This window comes from Chrysochloris asiatica, unplaced genomic scaffold (assembly GCF_000296735.1).
Source record: "Chrysochloris asiatica unplaced genomic scaffold, ChrAsi1.0 scaffold00109, whole genome shotgun sequence".
Lineage (NCBI taxonomy): Eukaryota > Metazoa > Chordata > Mammalia > Afrosoricida > Chrysochloridae > Chrysochloris > Chrysochloris asiatica.
The window spans coordinates 9,549,887-9,570,326 of NW_006408627.1; the positions used below are offsets into that span (position 1 = coordinate 9,549,887).

At 38.2% G+C, this 20,440-nt stretch overlaps 1 protein-coding gene across 1 annotated transcript in view; it reads right to left on the reverse strand.

The window, feature by feature from the left end:
- The window catches only part of FAM13A (family with sequence similarity 13, member A), a 460,082-nt gene that overhangs the window by 132,123 nt on the left and 307,519 nt on the right, over nucleotides 1–20,440 (reverse strand). Inside the window, exon 10 of the mRNA XM_006867777.1 lies at nucleotides 2,608–2,649. Coding sequence (XP_006867839.1) covers nucleotides 2,608–2,649 — 42 coding nt within the window. The remainder of the gene's footprint in view (nucleotides 1–2,607; nucleotides 2,650–20,440) is intronic.

Here is a 20,440-nt window from a genome sequence, read left to right on the forward strand (position 1 = left end):
GTAACCACTACGCTACCAAAGCTCCTTCAATTAGGCCCTGGGAGGGACCTCTACTATTATAACTTGGTCTCTCGGAATGCTCTCCTTTTCCATCCCTTACCCCAGATGAAGGTTCTGCCTTCTCATTATAAACAATCCATCTTGTCTTATGCCTCCATTCCAATATTGAATCCACGAGTGATCTTCCTATATCCCAAGTTCCTTTAGGGATCATGGACTTTTCTTCCTCTAGCATAGGAACCCTGATTTGTTCTTATCCTCTCTGGGGTCTGATATCTTCTTAGTGAAACCTGCCCACACCCAGACTTGCAGTCACTGTGCTTTGTCATTCTACCTCATGCTGGACCTTTCAGAATCAGCCACCAAACTGATGAGTTAGTCCATGCTCATCTGCTCGGGACTCCATTACTGCCCCCCTGAGTACTTGTGGCTGGGTGTCTCATCTTTTGATTGAGGCTTTCCTCCCCTGGAGAAAAACTTGACCAGTCTCCATGTCCTGAATACATTATAGAGAATTCTATAGTTCTGGTTTGGAATGGAATCATTTACCAATTGCCAATCACTTCATTTAAGAATTTACTTGCTCTTAATGAAGGTTGTGTTAAAAAAAAAAACACACAAAAAGCTACTTTGTTGTGTAGTGCGGCTGAATTGGTTTTGACTCATAGTGACCCTGTATAGGGTTTCCCAGGAGTTGCTGGTGGATTTGAACAGCCAATCTTGTCGTTAGCAGTCCAGTGCTTACACAGTGTCACACCAGGACTCCATGGTATATCGTAATAGCTAGTATATAATAGGAGTCCTGGCGTAGCACTGTGGGTTAGTACTAGACTACAAGATGGGTTTGAGTTACAAGGTTGGTGGTTCAAGCTCACCAGTTGCTCCTCGGAAACCTTATATAGGGTCACTAAGAGTTGGAACCAACTTGATGGCACTTCACAACAAAACAGCACCCACAGTATCTAATAGTCATTTGTTTGATATTACTGTGTGTATTTATTTAATGATTACCAGAGTTACTATGTACTCAGCAACAACATCTTCATGTGCTCACTGTAATTGCATAGTTGAGACAGCCTATGAACCAGAATATGCTGATTTGGTTGGCAGGAAACCAAGATGAATAAAATGAACCACCATGTTGTCTCAAATTGAAACCTCAAATGTTCCCTCTTTTGCCACAAAGTGATTATGCAATATGCTTCATGTCACTAAGGGACAGAACACACTGAAAAGCTTTTTAAGCCAGAAGTCCTATAATACATTTCTCAACTACCTGTGGTTGAAATGGAGTCTAAATCTAACTCTGGGAACATAGCAACAAATCAGATTCAAAAATAATTCTACAATCAAATTAGGTATTATATTTTATATTTTGACTTGTCTTTTACAAAGCAGTAGATTTCAAAGCTAGGAAATGGTAAAACAAAAATATTTGAGCATAGCTTACTTTAATTTGCATGGCTATAACACTTTGAAATGTATTTTCTAAACTTTTGAAGTGAGTACGTATTGTGGACATAAGAAAACTGTTGTTTCAGGCTGTATATCTAAATCAGATTGAAAACTCACATCAGTACAGAAGTGTTTAATCACTGGAAATACAGGCTATTGAAATGAGAAGTGATCTCTCCTACTATTTACTTTGAATTCTATAAACTTACCTGTTATAATTAATACCTGCTATTCTTTTCTGCTCCTGTAAAGATTTACAGCCTAGCAAACCCTGTACAGGGTCACTATGAGTCGGAACCGACTCCACGGCACATAACAACAACAACAACATTCTAGCTTAAAGGAGCTCTGGTAGCATAGTGGTTATGAATTGGGCTGCGAACCGCAAGGTCAGCAGTTCGAAACTACCAGCTGTTCTGTGGGAGAAAGACGAGGCTTTCTGCTCCCATAAAGATTTACAGCCTAGCAAACCCTGTACAGGGTCACTAGGAGTCGGAACCGACTCCATGGCACATAACAACAACAACAACAATTCTAGCTTATGTGGGCCCTGGTGTGGTGCTATAGGATAAGCACTGGACTATAAGTCGCAAGGTGGGCAGTTTAAACCCACCAGCCACTGTCAGAAACCCTATATAGGGTTACTACGAGTTGGAACCAACTCAATGGCCCTTAACAACAATTCTAGCTTAACAGGCTTTAGATAGAGAATACGACTCAATTCCTTAAGTTTGTTAATATTTAGTTTCATACTCTTACTGCATAAAAAAAAGATAAAAAATTTCCTAACATAACCTAAGCCTCCTTTAGATTTTTATTTTAGGTTGCAGCCTAATTATTGTCAATTTTTGAAATTAAAATGACCATCTTGACTTTTATGAGGAATAATTGTAAAAATGCCTGAAAAACAAAAACAAAACAAAAAACACCTTTTAACCTTTTCAACTATGTTCATTTTTTAAAAAGTTTTCTTAGAACAAAGAGGGGAAACTACAACATGAAGAAGAAATCTGTTGAGAGGCTCTAATAAGTTTAGACTAGCCACAGTGTAGAATATTCTAATAAAAAGGATTCAAACAAAGAAACAAACTCACAGCAGACATAACCCTCCTCCATCTCCCTGTAAGGGACCCACAAAAATCAAATAAATACCTCAAATAGAAAGGTGACATAGGTCTTTCATCGTCCTGTGAACTAGAAGGAAAATAAATTTTTAATTAATGAACATTGCTGTTACTAGTAAAACATGTTCATTTTACGAAAGCTCTGTCCTACCTGTAGCAAGTTTTGTAATGATGCATTAACTACAGTTAATATCACCATGGAATACAGTGAGTAAAACACACCCTTGGAAAGTGCTTACCTAACCAAGGCCAATTCCTTCAAGAGAGACCATCAAGAGAAGTTTCTTTCAAGATTAGGCCTGAGGCAAAAATGACTCACGGCACACTTTCCGTAGGAAACTTTATACTACCTTACTCTACAGCAAGCCCAATCCAAGTGGTCATATATTACACATTAACCCTTGAAATGATTATATGCTCAATTATCTAATTGCAGTCATTAACATAATGATGAAGTAACAGCCAACAAATATTCCTGTTATGTGTGAAGTACTGAAGGAATGATTTCCTAGCACATTAGTAAACACATTACTCTTTGTTCCTCTGTAGCTACTCTAAACCCAAAACCAGTGCAGAGCAACCCCACAGGACAGATCAGAACTTCCTCTTTTAAGTATTAACCGGTATGGACAGCATGAAAGGACAAACTAAAATTAGAAAAAGTAGCTTAAGCTCCTAAAACAATATAGGAGTGATCCGAAATATATTAGAAAGCTATTTAATTTTTAAAAAATATAAAATATAAGCTAAAATATATATTTTTCCTTTACTATAGCATATTTTCCTTTTGATAAATGAACTCAAAATGTAGAAAGATCTCTTTCACTTAATGTTTAAAGAAGTGGTCTTTGAACTTTTTTGATTATACACTGTAAAATTTGTTTATAAGCAGCAACTTCCTCCAATAAATGACTTATAAAATATAATCTTATCAATTATGTTTATGATTAAGCAGATAAAATAGAAATGTAAAAGTATTACATAAAATTAAATAGCAGTTCTTACATTTGTTTCTTGTACCTCTATGGTTTACTTGCATGCCACCTTAAGTAGTCATCGTTTACCATTTGGGGAAGCAACTAGTTAATTTCAGTTTACTCTTACTAGATCTTGCTTGTTTTTATTCTTAAGCATTACTGATGAAAAGAGTAACTTTTGCTTTAAATGGTTAAATTATATTGGCAATCTAAAAAACCTAATGATATGTTATTACGTAAAATAAAACAAACCTCAAAAGCAAAGAAAACCTGGAAGTTGGAAAGGTCTTACATTCTAGATGGAAGATAATCTTCCAAACCCAAACCATCTCCATGTAGCTGGTTCTGACTCGGAGTGATCCTGTTGTTGATGTTATTGTTAAGTGCTGTCTAGTGTTTTCTGGCTTATCACGACCATGTCTAGGGCTTCTGAGGAACAGCTGGTGGGTTTGAATAGCTGATCTTGTGGTTCACAGTCCAGTGCTTACCTGCAGTGCCACAACAGAAGTTTGGAAACCCTACACATGGTTGCTATGAGTCTAAGCTGACTCGATGGTCCTTAGCAACAACAACTCTACATTAATGATCTCATTGATACCCTCACGAAGTGTTCCAAGGTACTTGTTCCTCCCTCCCTCTGCTTTTCATATGAGAGGAAAGCAGAATTAAAGCAGACTCATGGTTTATACGGCTCATATAGATAGTAACTTTTAAATTATTATATAAACTACTGCCATCAAATTGATTCCAATTCATAGCCACCCATGATATTGACACATTTGAATTATGGTGCTAGAGAAGAATAGTAAATGTACCATGGATTGCTAAAACAACAAACAAATCTGTGTTGGAAGAAGTACAACTAGAATGCTCCTTAGAGGCCAGGATGGCTATGACTTCGTCTCTCGTACTTTGGACATGTTATCAGGAGGAACCAAACATCATGCTTGGTAAAGCGAAGGGTCAGCGAAAAAGAGGAAGACCTCCAACAAGATGGACTGACACGATGGCAGCAGCAATAGGCTCAAACACAATTGTGAGGATGGCAAAGGATTGGGCAGTGCTTTTTTTTCTGTTGCGCATAGGGACGCTATGACCCAGAGTCAAATCTACAGCATGTAACAACAACATAGCAATGCTATAGGACAGAGAAGAACTGCTCTGTAGGTTTCTGAGGCTGTAAATCTTTACAGAAGCAGATTGCCTCATCTCTATCTTACAGAGTGGTGGTTGGATTCAAACCACTGACTTTTCGGTTAGCAGCTCAATGCTCTATCCACTGTGCCATCAGGGCTCTTAATATACTACGCAGTAGTCCATTTGTGTTGTTGATTGTTTTCCTTTGTATTTGAAACTATGAGAATACAGTAGGGTGAATGGGTCAGTGAAGAGAAATTCATGAGATGGCCAGGCTGCCCTTCAACAGAATCTTGTGGACTTTAATATGCTCCCTGTCATGTTTCTGATCAGAGCCACTTTACACTTACTGCAGTCAAAGTCCATTCATAAACCAGTAACCCTGATAGCTTGTGTCAGATGATTCATTTAGTCGACACACAAGGCTTTAATCACGTACAAATATTTTTTAGGCTACAGTCACACAAATTCAATTTGGCACTGAAAGTCAAACCCAGAAATGCTTAGTGTCCTTGAATTCTGACCAGTATTAAGTGGTCTATAAAGAAAACCTAAGCTCTGCAATTCTAATATTTAGAACAGACTCAGTATTACATTTAATCAATATGCAGCAGCATAGAATACAACATCCAAGAATAATGGAAAAAGTTGAAAACAAATTAAGGGTGAACAAATCCAGGTTGATCATTAATTGTTGTTGTTGTTAAGTACTGTGGAGTCGGTTCTGACTCGTAGTGACGCTGCACAGGGTTTCCGAGGCTGTAAATCTTTATGGGAACAGAACTCCTCATCTTTCTCCAGCGGAACAGCTGATAGTTTCGAACTGCTTACCTTGAAGTTAGCAGCCAGATTCATAACCACTACGCTACCAGAGCTCCTTAATTAGCATATATAAAAGAACTCTTGCCTGGGATTTTAGTAATGTAATTAAGGAAAATTCTGCAACATAGAATTAAGAAGAGAAACGTTTCTACAAAATTTAGACATTAGAAAGCAACATATTTGAAAAGATCACCATAGCTATGCAAAATAAATGTCATAGTACTTATTTTTTAACTAGTTGCTATAAAGTAATTTCTGACTCTTTGTGAACTCACATATGCCAGAGTAGAAGTGTGCGCCACAGAAGTATTCAATGAATGTTTTTTGGGAAGTAGATCACAAGAACTTTCTTCCAAGACAACTCAGGATGGACTTGAACTTCCAACCTTTCAGTTAACAACTGTGTACATTAACCATTGGCCTTCCCAGGGACTCCATGCTACTTATTATAGGTCTCCAACTATTTATTTGTAGAGGTTCCTGGTTTTGTGTCAATCAAGCATGTCCAATGATATTAAGTTTGTCATACTTTTTTGCCTAAATCATAAATTGAGAATTAATTAAAATTCACTTTTAATTTTTTTTTTTTTTTTTTTGGTAAAATAAGCACATGTTCTATGAAAGAAGAAAGGAGAGTGTGTGCCGTAAAAACGGAGCCAGTTACAAACTGCAACAACTTGGAATTCATTTATTTCCTGCTTGGTTACTAGTAACAACCCCATGTTTTAATTATTTCCTATTTGCTGACTCATAATAATGGCCAGGCTTAAACAACTAACTTTTTTTTTTTTTTAATTCAGTTACACATTGAGAGTTTTGGGCAATCACCTCTTTTATGTCAAGGAATCAGTACATAGACATGCAGTATTATAGTCTTTCAAAACAACTGCCTTTGAGACACATTTATCAAACACTCCCCCAAACAATCCTAATCTAAGACGCCACAACAGAGAAGGCCAATAATTTAGATATTACATTTTTTTAATGGGAGTTAAAAAATCTATCGAGCTTGTTTTAATATGGCTGGTAAGCCCACATACAAAAACGACTCTAGATTTATACTTTTCATGAGCTGCACTATTTCTAAACTGAAGCTGCAGAATGTAATGCCTACCTATTTAATTACACAGCAAGCTAATTAAAAGTATGAAAAGCAACCAAATACTGTTGGGAGAATTCCCAGAATGAGGTATTTGGAATGTATCTCCAGTTCCTGGATCAAACCATCATCTATTCAATTCCCTTTTGAACTGTCCTGATAAATGTTCCAATTAATTCAACTTTCTAATTGGTGAATGTGTCTAGCTAACTCTGCAAAATTAACATAATTTGCATACTTAGTGACACACTTTAAATACACTTTCAAGGGATTTGTGCTAGGAGAAATAGTTGCCAGTGTTCCTTGAGTACCGAAAAGCACAGAAAAACAAGTAAATGCGAAGGATTAAGTCCCATTCATTGAGGAAACTAGGAAAACCATTTATGGGAACTTAAAAGAAAAAAAACAAAAGGGAGAGAAGAAGTGAGAGACAAATGAGAGGAGAAATTTAAAAATATTAAGGAACCATTTTTTCTAGAACTCAGACTTGTTCTTCATGTTGCTACAGAATATGCTGGAGGAGGAAAGATTGTAGCTGACACATTTTCTTAGAGAATGATGAGGTCAGTGAATTGAGCACATTTTCCCTTCCTTTCTCTGCAGAATATAAAGTTGTGCTTACTTGAACATTTTCATCCCAGTGTCAGTCATTAGCCATGCCATACTCCAACTGAAGCGTAAAGTGCCAACTGGAATTGGTGTTCTGCTGGCCAGGTTACTGGTTTGGCCCCATTTTGGAACAGTAAAAAAAAAAAACCAAAAAAACCTCCCTATTCCTTTTGGAAAACAAATATAAATGTTTTAAATCGGTTCTTAACTAAGTAAGTTTTTGTAGCTGTAATGTTGGGAGCTGGCTTTTGTAGATTATCTATGATTCTCTATTGTAAGCCTAAACAGCTTTGTTTATAGTTGTATTGTTTGCATTTTGTAAAAATGCAAAACCTAGCCAGTAGAAATACAAACAAATTATTATAGTTTAAGAGCAAATAGAATTTTTTGGCCAAAGGATAAATGCACAGACTGGCTATGATGGTAGAAGCTATAAATTTCGTAAGATATGAATTTTTAGCCAATACTTGTTGTTGGGTGTTGTTAAGTTGATTATAACTCATACTGGCCCCATGTGACACAGTAGAAGTGTGCCCCATACCGTATTCCAATTTTTTTTTGTAGCCGACTTCTTATTTTGAATTCAGTTTATTAAACAGATCATCAGTTTTACATTCAACAAATCATATATTTTGCTTCTTTACACAGCTGCAACCTCCTCCATGCACCAACAGTTAAGAGTATTTACCTCTACTCACTTTATCAATTGCATTCCTCCCTGTGTTTCCTACATCCTTCTTCATCTTCCCTCTGTTAACCTCCCTCTTGTTGTATAATGCCTATCCTCTCCTGTTGCCTGTGTTAACATGTGTCTACCCTCCAGCCTGTGAATAATTTGTCCCTCCCCCATAGTAACATCATAGATTGCTTCTTTTATCAAGAAAAAAATTTTTTTAATATATAACTTTTTACATCATTGGTCTCATACAATATTTGACCTTTTGTGATGACTAATTTCACTCAGCATAATATCCTCCAGGCTCAACCACATTGTGAGGTATCTCACGGATTCATCATTATTCTTCATCCTTGTGTAGTGTTCCATTGTGTGTATGGACCAGTTTGTTTAGCCATTCTTCTGTTAATGGGCATCTAGGCTGTCTCCATCTTTCTAATATGTCCCCTGTAGACAGTATATTGAAAGATCCTGTTTTCTTATCCCTTCTGCTCTCTGTCTCTCTTTCCACCCCCCTTATTCTGCAAGTAAAGCACACTTATGAAAGCTTGTAAGCCAGCCACTTCCTGCCTTTGTAGCCCCCTATTTTTGATAATCAATGTCTAAATTTCTCATCCCTATCAACCTGGTATGGAGTCCTAGTGTGGCGCTGTGGGTTAATGCGCTGGGCTGCAAACTCACTTTGAACCGCAAGGTCAGTGATTCAAACTCACCAGCTGCTCCTCAGAAACCCTATACAGGGTTGGAATTGACTCAACAGCAGTTAACAACAACAACATCAACCCACTACACTGATGAAAAAAGGTTGTTCCTTGATATGAAGAATCCTTCAACTCCGGTTGGAATTTTGAGTCACTATAAGGAGCTGTGGTAGCGTAGAGGTTATGAATCTGGCTGTGAACCACAAGGTCAGCAGTTTGAAGCTACCAGCTGTTCCGCGGGAGAAAAGATGAGGCTTTCTGCTCCCGTAAAGATTTACAGCCTCGGAAACCCTGTACAGGGTCGCTATGAGTCAGAAACGACTTCACGGCACATAACCACCATCAACCATATTCATAGACAAAAGTCTAGCTCATCAAATTGTAGCAATCTGCACTTGTTCTCAGTATCAAACATCTTTATCTTCCTTGGTTCGAGTTCTGGTCAACTAGTCATCCAAGCTAGGTCAAAAGGGTACTCGCTTCAAGTTCAGGAGTTCACACACACCTCCCTGCAAAGATCATCTGGCCACTTCAGTCTCAGCCCTAGCTCCTAGCGCCCAGCCCCATACGGATATCTTGATGTTTTGTTTTGTTTTGTTTTGTTTTGTTTTAATTGGCAAGTCTTTTTCCTGCAGAGGCGCTGGGTAGGTTTTCAAACCTCTGACTTTTTGGTTAGCAACTGAGTACTCATTTTGGGGGCTCTATAAGAATCAGGGAAAAGGTTCAGAAAAAAAAAAAAAAAACTTCAAAAATTTTAATTTATAATTTTCCCTAATATTTCTAAGATTTTCTGAACTGTGGGTGAAAATTTGAAATTTCAAAAGTATATATTTTTTAACTCACAAATAAAAACCTTGCCTAATGAAAGAATCTCCATTTTGCAAAATGACTGTGCCTTGAATGTTCATTTATAAGGATGCTAAACACTAAAACATGGGAATTTGGTTTACTCAGAATTATACTCAAAAGTCCATTTAACCATATGCTCAATAAATAATCCAGATACAATATTTTAAAACTTTGGCCTATATAATTCTCTCTTGGTGGTGGTGGTAGTTATGTGCTGTTGAGTCGGTTCTGACTCATAGTGACCCCGTACAGGGTTTCCGAGACTGTAAATCTTTACGGAAGCAGAAAGCCTCATCTTTCTCCCGCGGAACAGCTGGTAGTTTCAAACTGCTGACCCTGCGGTTAGCAGCCCAATTCGTAATCACTACGCTACCAGAGCTCCTTAGAAACACATATACACCGTGACAGTACACACATAGATAACAGGGACATAATTTCATGAAATGATTACTTTGGTTAATTTTTTTTTTTTCATGGTGCAAAATATTTGAAAGATTTAATTGCTGAATCAAATATCCCTATAGAGAGAAACCTGAACATTACATGTGGTTAAATCCATACACTTGTAATTCCCTATGACCTAGCAAGTCTTTTTGTTTTGTTATGTTTCTTTAAACACCTTTATGGAAATATAATTCATATACATATTTTTAATTATAAGTTTTTATTGTGAGGTTTACATGGGAGAACATCAGTTTTAACATTCATTCTATCGTATTTTGTTTCATTGCAATGATTACAATCCCCTTCATGCATCATCAAATAACCAAACAATACACCCTACAGGCCCACCCCACGGCCACCAGCACACAGCCCCTCTCCCTCCCTGAGTTCAGAGTCCCCAGCCACTCCATTTGTCCACATTATCATCTCTGTCTCCATCCCTGGCTTCACTGCCTCTCTGGGTAAGGTCACGCTCTATGCTCTTCTCATTTCATGGTCCCAGGGACCTCCGCTCCTAGGCTGCAAAATCACTCCTCTCCTTTTGTCAAAAACATCTACCTCTACATTTCCAACCCTCACAGTCAGTCCAGATGGCAATTATTCACTATTGTACCACAAGAGTCTTATCACTTTTGGGTATTTTTTATTTCATTCATGTGAAAATCACTGTTTCAAAATACTGTACATCTCTCTTGCTTGAAGTATGCTGTTGTTATTGTTATGTGCCGTAGAATTGATTTCAAGCCACAGCAACCCTATGTAAGGTTTCCGAGGAGCAGCTGATGAGCTTGAACCACTGACCTTGCAGTTCAAGCAGCTTTGCAGTTGGCACATTAACTCACAGCTCTTCCCCAGGATTCTTACTTGAAGTATAATACACATTAAATAAATGTTGCTGAATGAAGATTTCTGTTCTCCCAGGACAGAAGAAAGTTTCTCTGCCCTACTGCCTGAATCAGCTCTGAACCAGATTTTACTTAGTCTGAGTAGCAAAGAAAAACAGAGAGAAGGAATGGATCCCAATACGCCCAGTAATGGGCATGAAGATTGTGTTTCTGAAAGGCTCTGAGAAAGCTTTTAGAATATTTTCAAGTCTTTAAAAAACATACTTTACCTGGTTGGACCAAAGGATGGAGCCCAGAATAAAACTGAAGATCAAGGTAAGGGATACGCTGTTATATTGAATATGACCTCAGTAGATTCCTACTTACTTTTGATGGTAGTATTCCTTATTGCCTACATTCTGTCTTATAAATTGAGAATATTACTATTGGGAAGAGAACTTGAGATCATCTGATCCTATTTCTATCTCATCATCTAACCAGTTCCAACTCTGGATGCCCTTCTGATTAACAATATACAATCTCTAAGCAACCAATGGGAATGGAGGGCTGAGGGAAGTACATGTGGAGACAGGAGTTGTTTTTAAGCAGGGAGGATTGGGGTCCCTTTAGCTCTTACTTCTTTTGTGTCTCTCCATGCAGTTAGAAGGTCAGAAGTGAACCATAATCTACCTACTGATGCTCACACTGCACTTCATAGGGAATCCGGGGCTGGAGACTTGGAAATCGAATTCTTTTTATGCTATTTTTCTAGTTCCAGTAGTCATAAGCTTACTCCAACTCATGGTGGCCCTATAATACAATTGTGCTCCATGACTGAGGTGACTGAGCTGTTGGAAGTAGATTCCTGGAATCTACTTGGAAGTGCTTCTGGCTGGACTTGAACCTCCAATCTTTTGGTTAGCAATTCAGCATGTTAACTGATTGTGCCACAATTCACATTAAAAAGCCAACTGTTCTGAGAAGTTTATTCCTTACATTAATACTTAGTCAATCATCAAATTGTGCTGATTCCATCACAAAAGAAAACTTAATAAAAGTCTTTTGAACGTGATATCGTCATTCCATTTCCATGGTATGAATCTTTCACAGGGACTGTGCACTCTAGTTTCTCTGCCACATGCTCCAGTTCATCTTTAATACTTCCATTAGATTTACCTTCTTAACTTAAAAACCTCTCCTGCTTCCCCATTTCCATTGGGCTAAAACTCCAAAGGCCTAAGCTTAGCACACACAGACCCTCCAGTCTAGGCCTAACATGCTTATTAGACCTTTTCCTTGCTATCACACTTCAGCTAGACTTAACTTCTGTGATCCTTGAACATAAACGGCATTGCAGTAACTCTGCTTTTGTTCCTTCTCTTCCCTCTATCTGAAATGACTTCTCCACCTCTCTCTGTTGGATTCCACAATCAACACTCAAGGAAGCAGAAGTTAAGAAATCAAATGACATATTGCATTAGACAAATGTGCTGTGAAAGACTTCTTGAAAGTGTTAAAGAGCAAAGATGATCAGTTTGAGGACAAAGGTGAGTCTAACCCAAGCCAAATTGCCTCATATGCATGTGAAAGTTAGACTACAAATAAGGAAGGCCACAGCAGAATCAATGCATTTAAATTATGGTGTTTGAAAAGAATATTAGAAGCACTAAGGGCTGCCAGAAGAACAAACGGATCTATGTTGGAAGAAATACAATCAGGATGCTCCTTAGAAGCCGGAATGGTGAGACTTCCTCTCTCGTATTTTGGGCTTACTGTCAGGTGGGATCAGTCACTGCAAGACATTACGTTTGGCAAAATGTAGAGTCAGTGAAAAAGAGGAAGACTCCCAACAAGATGGACTGACACAATGGCTGCAACATGAGGATGGTGCCGCACTGGGCAGTGTTTTGTTCTGGGTTGCTGTAAGTTGGATTGACCTGATGATTGATGCCTAACTACAACTTTAATGGGAGCAGAAAGCTTCCTCTTTCTCTTTTGAAGTAGCTGGTATGTTTGAACTGCCACCCTTGTAAGTAACAATCCAGTGCTTATCCTACAGTGCCCCTAATATGCCTACTAACCTTATTTTAGTACTTGAAAAGACTTGAAGTTTTTTCAATGATTTGTGTGATGCACGTGTAGTAAATGAATGTGGTTGTGAGGAAGAAGTTATTGTGAGTATGAGTTGGTTGCTGCGCTGGACTGGAAGCTCCAACATCCTTTCCTTCATGATCCAAGTATTAATGCCATCTCATGATTGCCCCTGCTGGTATGCAAGGTTTCAGTGGAGCTAAAGTGTTAGTTAACCTTTAATCATGATCTTGTTTCTTTTTTGCCAATCTAAACTCTTAAAAACTGTTTCTTTAGGGCCAGGCTTACTTGTCTGATAGAGATTGGTGGACCCTCCAAGACTTTGGCCCTTAGTTGTCTTTCAAGTCTGGAAATAAACTGACTTCCATGGCTCAATCTTCAGCCAAACAACAGACAGTTCTATAAGGGGAACAATTACAGTAGTGAGGTACTCACACCTTAGACTAATCAACCACTTAAGATCAAAAGGGCAGCATTTACTAAAGGATAAAGTTCAAAAGGGTTAGGAAAGCAAGAAGAATGGAAACAGGAAACACAGGGAGGAGTTAGTGAGATGAAACAAATGTGCAAGAATTTTTGAGTGTAAAATTGATGATCTGCTTCACCCAATTCACAGTAAAAAAATTTTTTTAAACCCAATTATTTAATTTTTTATAGCTATGGCACTGTAGTATAAACACTGGACTGCTAACTACAAGGTCAGTGGTTCAAATCCACTAGCCACTCCTTGGAAATCCTATACAGGGTCGTTGTGAGTTAGAACCCATGCAGCACTTAATAACAACATACTTACACACATACAAAGATTCTCCCTTTAGTACTATTAACATATGTCGTGACTTTTAATATTGTTTCATTATTATTATGTTTGGAGTCCTGGTGTGGGTCTGTAAGATAAGCACTGGACTGCAAGTTCATTTGAATAGCAAGGTCAGCTGTTTAAACTCACCAGTTGCTCCTTGGAAACTCTATACAGGGTCGCTATGAGTAAGAATTGACTCACTGGCACACACCACCACCACCACCACCACCACCGTGCATATAAAAGATAAGAAACATTTCTAAATACACTAAAACATATTAAACATAATAATAATTTGCTAATATTAAGTGCTGTGGAGTTTCCAAGGCTGTCAATCTTCACGGGAGCAGAAACCATCAACTTTCTTCTACGGGGTAGCTGGAAGATTTGAACTGCTTTTTTTGCGGTTAGCAGCCCAGCTTATAATCCACTATGTTACTGCTGCTGTTGTTGTTGTTAGTGCCGTCAGGTTGTTTCCGACTCATAGTGACCCTGTATAGGGTTTCTGAGGAGTGGCTGGTGAATCTGAACCGCTGACGTTGTGGTTCAAACAGACCTTGCGGTCCACTGCATTATCCTGCAGCGCCACACCAGGACTCCACTATGCTAGTAAGGCTCCTTTTTATATTTATGTTGTTGTTGTTAAGTGCCGTTGAGTTGGTTCCGACCCATAGCGACCCTGTACAGGGTTTCCGAGGCTGTAAATCTTTACAGGAGCAGAAAGCCTCATCTTTCTCCTGCGAAGCAGCTGGTAGTTTCGAACTGCTGACCTTGCAGTTCACAGCCTGATTCATAACCATTATGCTAAAGATAAAATATACTATAAACTATGACAAACATTTGACTGATACTAACAATAACTATATATACTGGTCCTGACTTGAATACAGATCTGACATACCAAGAAAGGAAATCATTCATAACCTGGGGATTGTCTACACTGAGTTATCTTTCAGTTCTCATATTATCTAATTTGGGTAAGTATTTCCAGAACCCTGGAGAGGAAGCCAATTCTTCCTTCAGGCTCTAAGACACTGTTCATGACTATAACTGAGGCTTAGCACAGGGTACTGAAAGTCACGAGTTCAAACCCATGCCTTGCATCCTATCTTTGTCTTCTTTATCTAGGTACCGTCAACACCTAGTAAAGTATGTAGAACACTGTAAGTACTCAGTAAACAGCTGTTGAATAAAATCCGCATCATCAAATCATCTGCTGAATGCTACCACTACTGACCAGTAACACTTGGAAACACAGTTGTTTACAATTTGTAAAATTAATTTTGCCATCTAGGACTTTCAGATATATGTACCTTGACTATTTTAAATGGTCTCATTCCCTCTCTATAAAAACCTAGTGGAACTGCAACAATACTAGGGGTTTTCTCCCATCCTTACTTAAAGCAAATCATTTTTTTCTCCAACTGGGTAATTATGGGTCGAAGCTCTGCTTCCAGTATGCCAGTAATGCAAACACCATACATTCTGCGGTGTACAGAGGACCCAGAAAAGGATATGTTCAGACGAGGTAATGTTTGAGTGTGGTCTGGCCACATACCATATCTGTTTGTTTTAACTTGAGAGCAGGAAAAGAAAATTATTTCACTTCACTGCAAACCCAAAAGTTGTTTGGAAGTTAAAGAAAATTTTTGGTTTAGTTATAAAACTATTTTCAAGGTAGCTAGAAGCTTTCCATTTTTCTTTGAGATTCTTGTTCAGAAAAGTTGTTTTTATTGATACAGATATATGAAAATTGTTTTAGTATGGCAGTAATTAGAATATAAAATGTGGGACACTTTCTTTTTGAGGATTGACACTAATTGATAAGAAAACATTCTTAGAACTTAATTTAAAATATGTTCAAATCTTTAGTCACTAAACCAAGTCAAAAGAATATGGGGCTAACTGAAGAAAGGAAGGCGATAGAAAATTATTTTTACTAATTTGTCTCCATCATTCCTTTTATTAGAACATTGTCAATGGTTTCTCAATACACATCTTATATAATAGATATGTGATTTCCCAAACTGTTAACACTGATCGAGAATTCTCTAAGGCAATGAGGCTATGCAGAAGGAAATGCAAATTATCCTGTCATCCTCCCACGAACAGATCTGACCTCCCTTTGGCCAGAGAACCTTCCAAAAATACATGAGCCAAGAATTTGTTTCTGATGTTGTAATGATTTTATATTGGTTTTTAGGATGCTGGGAACAACCTGAGTGTTTGAAGAATACATGTGTACCTATGATTGGAATTTGGAAGCTTCCAAAAACATATGCAAGTGGTCATTCAGTAAACATTTGTTTTTGAGTCTCTACTACTATTTCTGCTCCCATGAAGATTTCCAGCCTTGGAAACCTGTACAGTGCTGCTGAGTTGGAACTGACTCCACCTAACCACTATTAATTAAAACCTATGATAGGTACTGGAGATACAAAGGCAACTAAGATAGAATATACAAAATGGCAAAAAAAAAAAAACAAAATACAAAACAAAACCAGAATCTTGAAATTTGTAATTGTTATGCACAAGGAATACAAGAGGAGTGGTGTCACATTCATCGTCAAAAAGGATATTTCAAGATCAGCCTTGAAGATTAATGCTGTCTGTAATAGGATAATATCCATATGTCTACAAGGAAGACCAGTTAATGCCAATATTATTTAAATGTATGCATCAAACTCTAAAGTCAGTGATGATTAAATTGAAGAATCATATTCACGTATACAATCCCAAATGAATCTAACACACAATGAAAATGTTTTGATAATTAGTGTTGATTGGAATGCAAAGGCTGGAAATAAAGAAGGATCAACAGTTGGAAAATACGGCCTTGGTGATAGAAATGATGCTGGAGATCACATGATAGAATTTTACTAGACCAATAATTTGTTGTTGTTGTTATTATGTGCCGTGGAGTCGGCTCCGACTCATAGTGACCCTGTACAGGGTTTCCGAGGCTGGAAATCTTTATGGGAGCAGAAAGCCTCATCTTTCTCCCGCGGAACAGCTGGTAGTTTCGAACTGCTGACCTTGCGGCTCACAGCCCGATTCGTAACCACTACGCTACCAGAGCTCCTTAGACCAATAATTTATTAATTGTAAATATCTTTTTTAAGCAACATAAAACATGACTATACACATGGACCACACCAGATGGAATACACAGAATACATCTGTGGGAAAAGATGGTGGAAAACATCTGCCAAAACAATGCTAGGGGCAGACAGTGGAAAAGACCACCAATTGATCATATGCAAGTTCAAGTTGAAGCTAAAGAAAATTAAAACAAGTCCATGAGAACCAAAATTTGACCTTTAACATATTCCACCTGAATTTAGAGATAATCTTAAGAACAGATTCGATGCCTTAGACACTAATGATCAAAGGACAGAAAAGTTGTGGGATAACATCAAGAAAATCAGATAGGAAGTAAGCAAATGGTTATTAAGAAGACAAAAAATGAAGGAAAAGACGCAAATGGATGTCAGAAGAAACTCTGAAACTTTCTCTCAAGTATAGAGATGCTAAAGCAAATGGAAGAAATGAGGAATTAAAAGAGCTGAACGAAAAATTTCAAAGGGCAGTTTAAGAAGACGAAGTCAAGTATTTTAATAGAATGTGCAAAGACCTGGAGCTAAAAAACCAAAAGCTTAGCATTCATCAAGCTGAAAGAACTAACAAAGAAATTCAAGCCACAATTTGCAATAGCTAAGGATTCTATGGGCAAAATATTGAATGATGCAGAAAGCATCAAAAGAAGATGGTAGGAATCTACACAGTCCACTGTGCAAAAAAAAAAAAACAGTTGATTTTTTTCCCAACCATTTAAAGAGGTAGCATATGATCAAAAGGCAACGGTACTGAAGGAAGAAGTCCAAGGTACACTAAAGGCACTGGCAAAGAACAAGGCTCCAAGAACTGATACGATACAAGTTGAAGTGTTTCAATAAACTGATTCAGCACTGGCGGCATGCATTCATCTATGCTAAGAAAATTGGAAGACAACTACCTGACTGTTTGGAAGAAATCCATATCTATGCCCATTGACAAGGGATGACCCAACGGACTGTGAAAATCATCATTATTATTGTATGCAAGTAAAATTTTTCTAAAGATAATTCAAAAAAAGGTGGCAGCTGTATATTGACAGGGAACTGCTAGAGGTTCAAGCTGGATTCAGACAAGAATAAGGGGTATCACTGCTGAGAGCAGATGAAACTTGGCTGAAAGCAGGGAATACCAGAAAGTTGTTTGTTATTTTTGTTATGTGCTATTAAGTTGGTTCTGACTCATAGTACAACAAAACGAAACATTGCCCAGTCCTGTGCGTGCCACCCTCACAATCATTGTTAATTTGAGCCCATTGCTACTGCCACTGTACCAGTCCATCTCGTTGGGGTCTTACTCATTTTTGCTGACATTCCACTTTATCTAGAATGATGTCCTTCACCAGATAACACGTCCAAAGTATGAGAGACGAAGTCCCATTATCATGGCTTTTAAGGAACATTATGGCTGTACTTCTTGCAACACAGATTTGTTCATTCTTCTAGCAGTCAATGGTACTTTCAATATTCTCCCCCAACACCACAACTCAAATGCATCAGTTCTTCCATGGTCTTCCTAATTCACTGTCCAACTTTCACAGGCAAATGAAACTACTGAAAATATATGGCTTGAGTTAGTTACATCTTAGTTCTCAAACTGACGTCTTTGCTTTGGTCTTTTATGGCAGATTTACCTAATGGTTACGAATCGGACTGCAAACCTCAAGGTCAGCAGTTCGAAACTACCAGCTGTTCTGCAGAAGAAAGATGAGGCTTTCTGCTCCCATAAAGATTTACAGCCTTGGAAACCCTGTACAGGGTCGCTATTAGTTGGAACCGACTCCACGGCACATAACAACAACAACAATACATTATTTTATTTCTTGACTTCTGTTTCCATGAGTGTTGATAGCAGATCCAAGCAAAATAAAATCCTTGACAACTTCAATCTCTTCTCCATTTATCATGATTTTATTAATTAGTCCAGTGATAAGGATTTTTGTTTTCTTTACATTGCGGAGCAACCCATACTGAAAATGGTGGTCTTTGATCTTCACCAGGAAGTACTTTAAGTCCTCTTCACTTTCAGCAAGCAAGGTTGTATCGTCTGCATTGTTAAAGATATTTGTTGTTGTTGTTGTTAAGTGCCATCGAGTTGGTTCTGACTCATAGCAATCCTTTATATAGTTTCCAAGGAGCAGCTGGTGAGTTTGAACCACTGAACTTTTGATTCAAACCGACCTTGCAGTCAGTCCAGTTGTGCTTTATTTACTATGCAAAGGCTTTCAACTGTGTGAATTATGACAAGTTATGGACAACATGGCAGAGAATGAATATTCTGGGACACCTACTTGTGGGCACGTTAGGAATCTGTACACAGATCAGGGGGCAGTCATTTGAATAGAACAAGAGAAACTGAATGGCTTAAAATCAGGAAAGGTTTGTGCCAGGGTTGTGTTGTTTCACCATATTTATTCAATCTGTATGCTGAACAAATAATCCAGGGAGTTGGATTATATGAAAAACTTGGCATCATGATTGAAGGAAGGCTCTTTATACAACCTATGATATGCAGATGATACAACTTGCTTGCTGAAAGTGAAGAGGATTTAAAATAATTACTAATAAAGATCAAAGTAAATCCTACAAGCTAGTTCTACTCTGTCCTACAGAGTCTCTATGAGTCGGCAACAACTTCATGACAATGAGTTTGGTTTGTGAGCTAGGTGTTATGGAACCATGGTGGCACAGTGATTAACTGAAAGGTTGACAGTTTGAACTCACTCAGCTGCTTAGTGGGAGAAAAGATGTGTCAATCTGCTCCCAAAAAGGTTATGCTCAGAAACCACAAACTACACTGAATTGATTCCAATTTATAGAGACCTTGTATAAGGTTTCTGAGACTGTAAATCTTTAAAGGAGCAGACCATTTCATCTTTCTTCAGTAGAGCGGCTGGTAGGTTTAAACTGCTGTCCTTGCTGTTAGCAGTCCAGTGCTTATCCTACAGTGCCATCGCCATCAGATCTCCTTATTCTCACCTTAGTTCATGTTAAGGGACCTGCTGTTACTGTGTTTTAGGTGCTGGGCTGCTAACCACAAGGTTGGCGGTTCAATCTCACTAGGCGCTCCTTGGGAGAAAAATGAGCGTGGTCTCATAAAGATTTACATCCCAGAAACCCTACAGAGGGGCATTCTGAATTGGAATCGACTCAATGGCAGTGGGGTTTTTAGTTCATCTTATATTCGTTCCTTGCAGTAATTAACAAAAAATTAGGCTCCTTAGGTAATACAATCATCACGTGGGGCAGAGCCCACTGAGATCTTAATTGTTTTCAATGACTTCTCACTACCAAATATACATCATATAGGTGATAAGGAATGACTCCGCATACACAACTCCTTAAGAGCTGACCTAGAACAGAATTAAGTGAGGCAGTTTTTAATTCCTTTTGAGACTGTGTGGGAGGTAGTGAGAGGAGGAGGAAAGGAGTGTAATCAGAGTGCCCTCAGTTAGAAATAATAAGGACTTGCTGATAATGTAAAGGTCAATGATTCCATCCCACAAGAGAAAGATGTGGCAGTCTACTTCCGTAAAGACTGCAGCCTTGGAAACCAACTGGGGCACAGTTCTACACTGCTCTAGAAGGTCACTCTGACTCAGGTTTATAGATAAATAACTGATAGCTGTGTCGGCACCAAAAGCAGTAGAGGGCTCTCTAACACCACACAGAAGATTTACAAGGTAGATCATGGTTACCTGGTTAACTCCCAAAGGG